At 33.9% G+C, this 9,324-nt stretch overlaps 1 protein-coding gene and 1 long non-coding RNA gene across 2 annotated transcripts; one reads left to right on the top strand and one right to left on the bottom strand.

Moving 5' to 3' along the window:
- Positions 1–286: 286 nt before the first annotated feature.
- Positions 287–4,956, bottom strand: LOC132060062 (uncharacterized). Its single transcript, XM_059452921.1, has 2 exons — positions 4,651–4,956; positions 287–934 (listed from the first exon to the last, which is right to left on the bottom strand). The coding sequence occupies exons 1-2, from the start codon at positions 4,864–4,866 to the stop codon at positions 734–736; spliced, it is 417 nt and encodes a 138-aa protein (XP_059308904.1). The 5' UTR covers positions 4,867–4,956; the 3' UTR covers positions 287–733.
- On the top strand, positions 2,709–3,405 carry LOC132060063 (uncharacterized). Its single transcript, XR_009415878.1, has 3 exons — positions 2,709–2,839; positions 2,898–3,007; positions 3,265–3,405. It is a non-coding gene; the product is annotated as an uncharacterized LOC132060063 (long non-coding RNA).
- Positions 4,957–9,324: the final 4,368 nt, after the last annotated feature.

Raw genomic sequence — 9,324 nt, 5'->3', positions numbered from 1 at the left:
ATTTTTAACTCGTGGCTGGTAAAACGGATGCAACTTTCCCGTTTCTTCAAGTCAAATCACACTACTAGAACGCTGCATTTCTCTCATAATGGCTCTCCTAAATTAGTTAGGCATAATTGAGTCGAGTTGAAAAACTAGTTGTTTATTACGGAAGCGGATCCAAGATATAAAGAGCAGTTTTTGACAAAATTGAAGTTCAGTTAAAAAGAAAGTTAACTTTACGTAAACTAAACAGTATTCAAAAACTAATGATTTGTGAAAAAAATCTCCGCTAGAAGGCTGAATATTGAGACAACTCAAACAAAAATAAGACTATTGCCAATGATCTTTTTGAGTCAACGCGAAAAGAAAAATAATATAACTCAATAATACTACAACCTGACTTAGGCAGTTGATGTGCCAACAGTTGATCCTATTCTGCTGAAAGATGCTGACAAGAGGTGTATTCTAAGAGTTCTGTGCCATCAACTCAATGTACAATATGCATAGAGCCAATGTACATGTGATGCAACGAGTAGGCTAAGAATAGTAAACACTAGTCTTCTTGAAACAAAAGATTACATCACACTACTGATTGTCTGGATAGTAGACTGTATTACAAAAAAATTCGAAAACTCTTCGTGCCATTAATTCTATCTAGAACATGACCTAGGGCCAATGTACATAAGCCGCCACAACTTAGCTAACAATAGCAAACGCGAGTCTGCCCTGCTGCGTTGTTGGAATAAAATCATCACATTGGCACATCATCTGGTTTATTATCTGGATCTTCTTCTTTCTCAGGATCTTCCTCTTCTTCTTCCTCTTTCTTTTCTTCTTCTTCCTCGTCCTCTTCTGGAGGATCACCCGGCAGAGGAGGAGGCAAGGGAGTTTTCATGGGACTGAATTGGGGAAAGATATCTGGTCTTCGTCCGGGCTTGGGCCTTTCCCATTCCTGCCAATAAACATGTTTCATCAAAATGCCTAGCAGCTTTAATGACATTTTTTTTTTATGACATTATTCTAGAAAGCAAAATGCAGTATTGGTCAAATTCTACGCAGTATCATGATGCAAACAGGTATTAATGAGGACATCGAGATTATGAGAAAGACATGTCCAAGGGCTTTTAGAAGCTACTAAAAAATAACTCTAAATGAAGGGGGATCAAAATTGTGTTGCATCTTTCTCTCTCTGTTACCAAATTACTAACCATATGTCCATATCAGGTTTAGCTACTCGGAAGAGATGATACACCTCTTCATAGGAGTATGAGTAACTTTGATCAATTCATATCTCCTCATAAAATGGCTATGGAGGTTTAGCAAAAATGCATGAATAAATGGAGAGATGTCATTGCACTCACTTAATTGCGCCAACAAAATTGGGGTGGGTTTTTTTTTTTTTTTGTGTGTGTGTGGGGGGGGGGGGGGGGGGGGGGCTTGCGCTCTGCATGTTGTTGCAATATCCGTGTGTGTGTGAGAGTGTGAGAGAGAGAGAGATGTCGCCTGCAAGCATGGGAAGGGCTGCACAAAGGGCAGTGGTTGACAAATTGAGCATCAATTGAATAGGCTATGGAAGCAGATAAGGAAAATTTGCAACACATACATCTACTACTCTCCCATTCCCGCAACCCTAGCCTGACGGGCTAGTGGCTACCCTGCCCTCCTTCCTGTCTTATCTTTTATATTTTATTTGTTATTGTCCTTCTCTTGGTAGCACTTTGTGGTCTAAGAGGGAAATTTCAAGGAGATATAATAGATCGGAGGCTAAACAAAGACAATGAGGGGCTCTTTTTGAGAGGGAAGGATCGAAAGATAGAGGGTAGAGGTAACCTCTCCCCAACTTTACTCATTGGAGATTGGATATCATTCCACATACTGGAACTTGGTTATGTAGGCCAACACTTTTCTCCAGCTTGTTTCGACTAGGCCGAATAATGGATTAATAGCATGCCTGAGCATAAGAACCTCTCCTCTTGAAAACTGACAAATCAAACAAAGGGGCTAACTTTTTTTACAAGGATAGCGAGTTTGGGTTGGCGTGAATTTTACTACATTTGGGGTACAATTTTGGAAATTCCATTCTCTTTTTTACAATATAAAATCGAAATTGATAGCTTGATAATTTTGAGAGTAAATGCACAATTCAATTCATCCAAACAGCAAAAATCATTCACACCTAAATAACCAATAACTGTATCTAAATTAAACTTACTAGCTTTATCTCCTAAACATAGGTTTTACCTTTATCACAAATCAACTTGCACTTTCAAGTAATTGCTATTCTCTCATAGGATTTGTTAGTTTGAGTTGATAGCACAATTATATTCATTCAACTAGCACCAATCACTCACACATAAATAACCAAAAATCATATCTACATTAAACAAGTTATTTTTTAAACTTGGCTTAATACATAGACAACCCCTTAAACTTGTCAATAAATTTCATTCAGACACTCGAACTACGGCTTGTTTGAATTGAGCACCAAAACACATGATAAAATGTTCCTATTAGACACTTTGGGTTCAAATTTTGAAAAAACTTTTGCGCTTGTTTTCAAGCGTCTGTTAGGTAGGTAAGTTAACCACATAAACATGTCATCTCGACATATTTTGAGTGGTTAACTTATCTATTGACATTCATACATAGTCATCCAAACAGAAACAAGCACTCACATTTAAATAACCAAAAACCATATCTACATTAATCTAGTTATATTTTAAACTTGAGATAATGGTAAAAAAACACACCTAAACTATCACCTTTTCGCGATTTCAAACCCCAAGTATCATCTGTTCCCTTTTCCTACCTGAACTATCACCATCTATGTATTAAAACACACCTCGAAGCTGATTAGGTCAACTTTTCTTATCTGAACTATCACTTAGGTGTGTGTTAATACACAAAGAGTTCAGGTCAACTCCTTTTCTTATCTGAACTATCACTTAGGTGTGTGTTAATACACAAAGAGTTCAGGCAGAAAAGGGAACAACTGATTATGAAACTCGCGAAAAGTGATAGTTCAGTGTTTTTGACCATTCTCTCTTCTTCTTTTTTTGAGTCAAAGGTAACCATTTGTATTAACCATAACTTAACACCTAAAAAATGTTAAGAACTTTACAGAATCATACTTACAGCAAAAGTCAGTACCCCTATTCAAAAGCTAAAACTTATACATTGCCAATTAAATCTACCAATTCTCCTATATCCCCCCACAAATTCTGTTTACACCAAAAAAAGAACAAACTAAGAACAAATTGACCATTTTTGATGAGATCTAAGAACAAATTGACCATTATCTCTTTTTAACTTCTACATAATAGGTTTCACTCTTAGCACATACTAAGCTGCAGTTCAGAATAGCTGATAGAACAACATAGCTGCAATTAAAGTTAAATAACCAGAACGAATGAGTTTTCGAAGCTAAACAGGAACAATCATTCACACCTAAATGAGTAACCAATTACTTTTATCACAAAGCAAATTGCACTTTCTGAGTAATAACTATTTTCTAATAGAATTTGTCACTTTGAGTGGATTAGCACAATTTAATTCATCCAAATTGCACCAATCACTCACACATAAATAACCAAAAATCATATCTACATTAAAAAAGTTATCCTTTTAACTTCTATTTAGGCTATAAGCTGCAGTTTAAAATAGCTGCTTAATTATGCAACAAAAAGCCCAGCTACTTCATCTAACAGCTGAAACTATCACTTTTTCGCGAGTTTCACACCTTAACTATTCGTCGTTCCTTTTACCTTCCTAAACTGATAGTTCCGGTATGTTTTACCAATCTAAAGGTAATTATAGCTGTTATTATGACACAAAAAGCACTGCTACTTCATCTAACAGCTGAAACTATCACTTTTTCGCGAGTTTCACACCTTAACTATTCGTTGTTCCCTTTATCTTCCTAAACTGATAGTTCCGGTATGTTTTACCAATCTAAAGGTAATTATAGCTGTTATTATGACACAAAAAGCACTGCTACTTCATCTAACAGCTGAAACTATCACTTTTTCGCGAGTTTCACACCTTAACTATTCGTTGTTCCCTTTACCTTCCTAAACTGATAGTTCCGGTAAGTTTTACCAATCTAAAGGTAATTATAGTTGTTATTATGACACAAAAAGCACTGCTACTTCATGCAACAGCTGAAACTATCACTTTTTCGCGAGTTTCACACCTTAACTATTCGTTGTTCCCTTTACCTTCCTAAACTGATAGTTCCGGTATGTTTTACCAATCTAAAGGCAATTATAGCTGTTATTATGACACAAAAAGCACTGCTACTTCATCTAACAGCTGAAACTATCACTTTTTCGCGAGTTTCACACCTTAACTATTCGTTGTTCCCTTTACCTTCCTAAACTGATAGTTCCGGTTTGTTTTACCAATCTAAAGGTAATTATAGCTGTTATTATGACACAAAAAGCACTGCTACTTCATCTAACAGCTGAAACTATCACTTTTTCGCGAGTTTCACACCTTAACTATTCGTTGTTCGGTTCCCTTTACCTTCCTAAACTGATAGTTCCGGTATGTTTTACCAATCTAAAGGTAATTATAGCTGTTATTATGGCACAAAAAGCACTGCTACTTCATCTAACAGCTGATATTTAAAGTTTAAAAAAAAAAAAAAAGAGATTTTGCGAAGCTTACGATAGGAAAATCGAGAGGAGAGCGTCGAGTCATCTTCTCTTCATCCGGCGCCATACGAACGACTTGAGAACTACTCCGGCGAGATAACGGTCTCATAAAAGCAACGGTTTGAAACCGGTAAGTGTATGAAGGTGACGGTGAACCGGAGGAGCGGTTTAACGTGGCCGCCGTACGTGGCGGCGGAGAAGATAACGCCGGCACGATTGACAACGCCATTGTTGGAGTTGAGTTGCGGCTCAGAGGGGAAGTTCTCGTTTGTTCGGATAGTTTTGGATAGTAGGTGGAAGTGTATTGGGCTTTCTGAGGCTTTGAATTCATTTAAAATTAGGCCCATCCAAGCTTATATATACACGGGAATTTGCAGGATTATCCTTTGCTAGGGGTGGTCTATAATTTTTGTCCCTCAAAATGGTGTTCTTTAATATTTATCATTCTTCTTTTAATATCACGGGTTTAGGGTTTGAGCTCATTTCTGTCAAAAAATAAAATTTGGAAGATAGAATTTTGTAGCAAAGTTAGGCCTATTCGGGATAAGGTTAGGCCTGCAAGCAGAGTTTTGCATTCGAAATTTTGTCACGCTACGTCTTAATTCCTTTTTTTTTTTTTTTTTTTTTTTTTTTTTTTACTGAGTTGGGGTTCGAACCCAGAACTTTAGGGTATTAGGCGAAGGATAAAATTAAAGACCACCAATTGGAGGGGCAAAAATTAACGACCGGTGCTTTTGAAGGGAAATCCGCACAAAAAAATGTATATATGGAGCAAATTTTCATAAATAGCGCTATTTATGCCCCTAATAACAAATTATGGCGATAATTATTAAGTTTCAAAATATAGCAGTACTCTCTCTCTCTATCTTTCTTAATTTTTGTGATATTTTTCATTTTTTGAGAGTGAATTTAACTAAACTTTGAGGTTAAATTTGGATTAAAATAACTCAATATTTTAATATTAAAATTTATAAATTTGAAAAGTATAATAAGTTGTAACTTTTATCATATCAATTTGGTGAAACAAATACATTTTAAAATGTTGATCAAAATTCATGTTGTTTGAATCTTGCGAAGCGAAAAACATCACATGAATTGGGCAGAGAAATTAACAAATTATGACAATGTTATTAAGTTTAAAAAAATGTAGCTAATAGTTTTTTTTTTAAGTACACCACGCACCCCCATCCTAACCCACTCTTGACCCCCACCCATCACACCCACTAGCCATCTCTGCCTTCACAGCCACTGCCCCATCCCCTACCACTCCCCCCCCACCCACTCACTCTCCACCTACCACCCACCCCACACTATTCCACCACTACTAACAGTCTCTATCATCACCAACTGCCGCCATCATGCAAGTCACCGGACCACCTCCACCATCACAACTATCACCACCACCAACATTCGTCACCACCACCACTACAAAAGCATCTCCACCATCACTAACGAACATAAATGTTTCATTTTTTTAATCAAATAATAATTTTATTTTATTATATTAATATTTAATTACTTTTTATTTGAATAATATATGTACAAGGTTTAAATAAATACATTCTGTACATTTAGATGTTAAAAAACAAACAGTCTTAATTATTCAGATCTGTAGACAACAGCTTAATTATTCAGGTTCAGACGTCAATTATTTATAAAAACAAAGGAGGCCTTAATGTCTTATTTTATGAGTAAAATAAGCATTTTGTGTACGTGGCAGCAAAGAAGTAACGCCAGCACCATTGACAGTGACGCTATTGGAGTTGCGGCAGAGCGACTTTCTTCCTTGTTTAGCTATTTTGGAATGGTGGAAACGTATTGGGCTTTGTAGAATTCATTTAACATTAGGCCTATGGACAGCTTATATAGGTGAGGGGACAAGTTGCACGATTCTCCTTATTCGGGGGGTGGTCTTTAATTTTTACTTTTGCCAAAATTTCTTGATTTGGGGTTCGAACCTCCGCTCAGTCAAAAGTTAAAAAAATTGAAAGTAAAGTTTAAATTCGCAAAACAGAGTTTGAAATTCGACCTTAAGGCATAAGCCAAACTCTACGTTAACGCAATGTTTTACCTTCGGGCATAAGGCACGATTGGGCTCTACCTTAAGGTAGAGGTTTGCATTAAAAGAAAAAAAAAACTCTGCGTTAAGGCTTAGAATTTTGTAAAACTCTACTTTTTTTTTCACTCACTTAGAATTTTGTAAAACTCTGCGTTAAGGCTTAATTTTAGCCCGAACAGGCTTAACTTTGCTATGAAACTCTGCCTTGTAATTTTTTTTTTCATTTTTTTCAAACCCCAAACCTAATGATATTAGACGAAAGACAAAAATTAAAGACCAATGATTTGAAGGACAATCCACACAAAAAAAAAAAAAAAATGTAGGTGAGGACTCAATTTGCACTTATGTCCCTATTTTGTGATGTTAATTTTTACTCCTCAAGTCAAATATTTTTTTTTAAGGGACATAAGTTTATATTTTTGCATTATATATCTTCAAAATTATGTCTTGTGTTTTTAGAAAGTATGTCTCGTCACGCATAAGTTCGATTTTGAAGTGCAACAATTGATGACGCTCCATTTGGAGGAAAACTGTCCATTTTCTTCGACGTGCACATGTATATTTTTTTTTTTTTTTTTTGCGCTCACTAGTTAAGTTTTAACCAGGATTTTATTAAAAGCTTAGCCAGAAATTAAATAAGGGTGATGCCTCTTTCTTCTTCATTTTTTGTTTTGTTTTGTTTTGTTTTCTTCTCGCTTTTTCTACAGCTTCCCATTTCTATTCTTCTACGTCGTCTTCTTTTAATATCCATAATCAATGATGATTTCCATCTCGCAATTAAGCATGGTTTGTAAATCATATAAGTGTCGTAACCTTATTCTTGCATCAGTGTCATTTGAATTCCACACTCAAAAGACATTGAATTTTGAAATTTGAATTGTAAAATTCAAACGTAAAAGGATACAATTTCATGAACGTACAGATTGTTTTAGTCAACAAATGTAAGACAACTGTATCTAATTATTCATTATTATTGTTATTTCTTTCTAGCTCTCCATATTAGTTCTTCAATAACCTAAAGTTGGAACCACAACCATCAAATTTTGAAATGCAAGCCTAAAGTTTGAATTACTTAGTTCGGACTTCAAAATATTGTCCATTTAAATTGAAAACTGACTTAATGACACTAAAGTTGAAAATCCTAAAATTTTGAATAAAAATTGAACATCCGAAGATATATTTGACATATCTCTGCAAGTATTTGAAATATTTGAAACTTTTGGGGAGATGTTTAAACATCATCTAGGATATTTGAACCTTGAAATTGAAATTGTATTTTTATCCCTTTACTAGTAAATATTCCAAACGTTTGTTATAATTACATCGTTCCACCACTTATTAGTCATTTTGTTATGTTAAATTTGTACTAATGTTTTATATTTAACGATAATATAATTTTAAAAAAAGTTCAAATATAACATACTTTCTACATAAAATGGATCAAAGACACATATTTTAACTAATTAAAGATTAAAATTTAATCAGATGTCACACTCAAAATTAAAATTTATCGATAATCAAAGAACTAAAAGTGAAAACTATATGAGAATTGATCCTAATACTGGTGGGGAAAAAAATTCTAACACTGTACACGTCTAACTTATGTTTTTTCTTAAAATAAAGAGCAGCACCACCCAATAAACTTTTACTTTTGCTGCATTTTTCCATTTAAACTCTATATTCAAATACTTTCAAACTTATTTTTTCTTGGTTATTTTCTTTCGTGTTTTTTTGTTTCTTCATTCCTCTTCTATTTTTTTTTTTAATTGACATTAGTTGAATCAATTTAGCCATACTTTAATTGTGTATAAATATGTGCACAATAGTTCCGGATGACAAAAAATGTATTCCCTAAACAAACTTGAAACAAATACCAACTTAATTATTTCTTCTTCCGTTTCTTGTTCCATTTTTTGAAAAAAAATATTTCACTGACAAACGCATTTATAATATCTCAAGTATAGCTCATATTTTTATTTCACTTCTACTTAAATCTTTTTCTCTGTCTATTCTTAAATGTCACAAGTTGTGTGAAAATGACTTTCTTTTTATTTATGACTTTGTTTAGTGAGTTGATTAAGATTCTTGGTTAAACATCAATCAAATCATTAGCTCAATTAGCTCAATGGTTGATTGTAGAGATGACCAAGAATTCAATCAATATAGAAATATAGAAAGGTGCTTGTTATTTTTTTAATATAAGTAATGAATATGAGGAAATTAAAGCTTACCATTTTATCAATATATTTTAAACCACTAGTTAGTTCGAAACTCAACAAAGAATTAATTATTATTACTATCTCTAATTTTGAATGATGGAGGAAGGTAATATTTCACATGTGTGATCACATGCTCATGTGGAAAAAAAAAACACATCTTTATCATATTTTTTTCCATTCATTTGTAACACTCAATATCAAATTTAATGAATTGACTATGATTTTTTTTTCTTTTTATACAAATAATTGTTCATTACATCTAATAATCTTCTTGTAATTACAATAATCTAAAAGACATCAATACATACTGCTTTAGACATTTGCAATACTATTAAATAATTAACAATTATAGAGCACTCCATTTAAAAAGCTAGTTTTCAAAAGATTCCCAAGACTCCATTTGATTTGT

The sequence above is a fragment of the Lycium ferocissimum genome, chromosome 6 (genome assembly GCF_029784015.1).
Source record: "Lycium ferocissimum isolate CSIRO_LF1 chromosome 6, AGI_CSIRO_Lferr_CH_V1, whole genome shotgun sequence".
NCBI classification, from domain to species: Eukaryota; Viridiplantae; Streptophyta; class Magnoliopsida; order Solanales; family Solanaceae; genus Lycium; species Lycium ferocissimum.
This window is presented reverse-complemented; position numbering and strand designations above follow the sequence as displayed.

What these genes read in the sequence shown, in the direction of transcription:
- LOC132060062 (XM_059452921.1), bottom strand. Translation starts at nt 4,866, where the DNA reads ATGGCGTTGTCAATCGTGCCGGCGTTATCTTCTCCGCCGCCACGTACG. An exon ending in CTCCTCTCGATTTTCCTATC is followed by an intron (nt 935 to 4,650) that starts GTAAGCTTCGCA and finishes GTTTATTGGCAG; the next exon opens with GAATGGGAAAGGCCCAAGCC.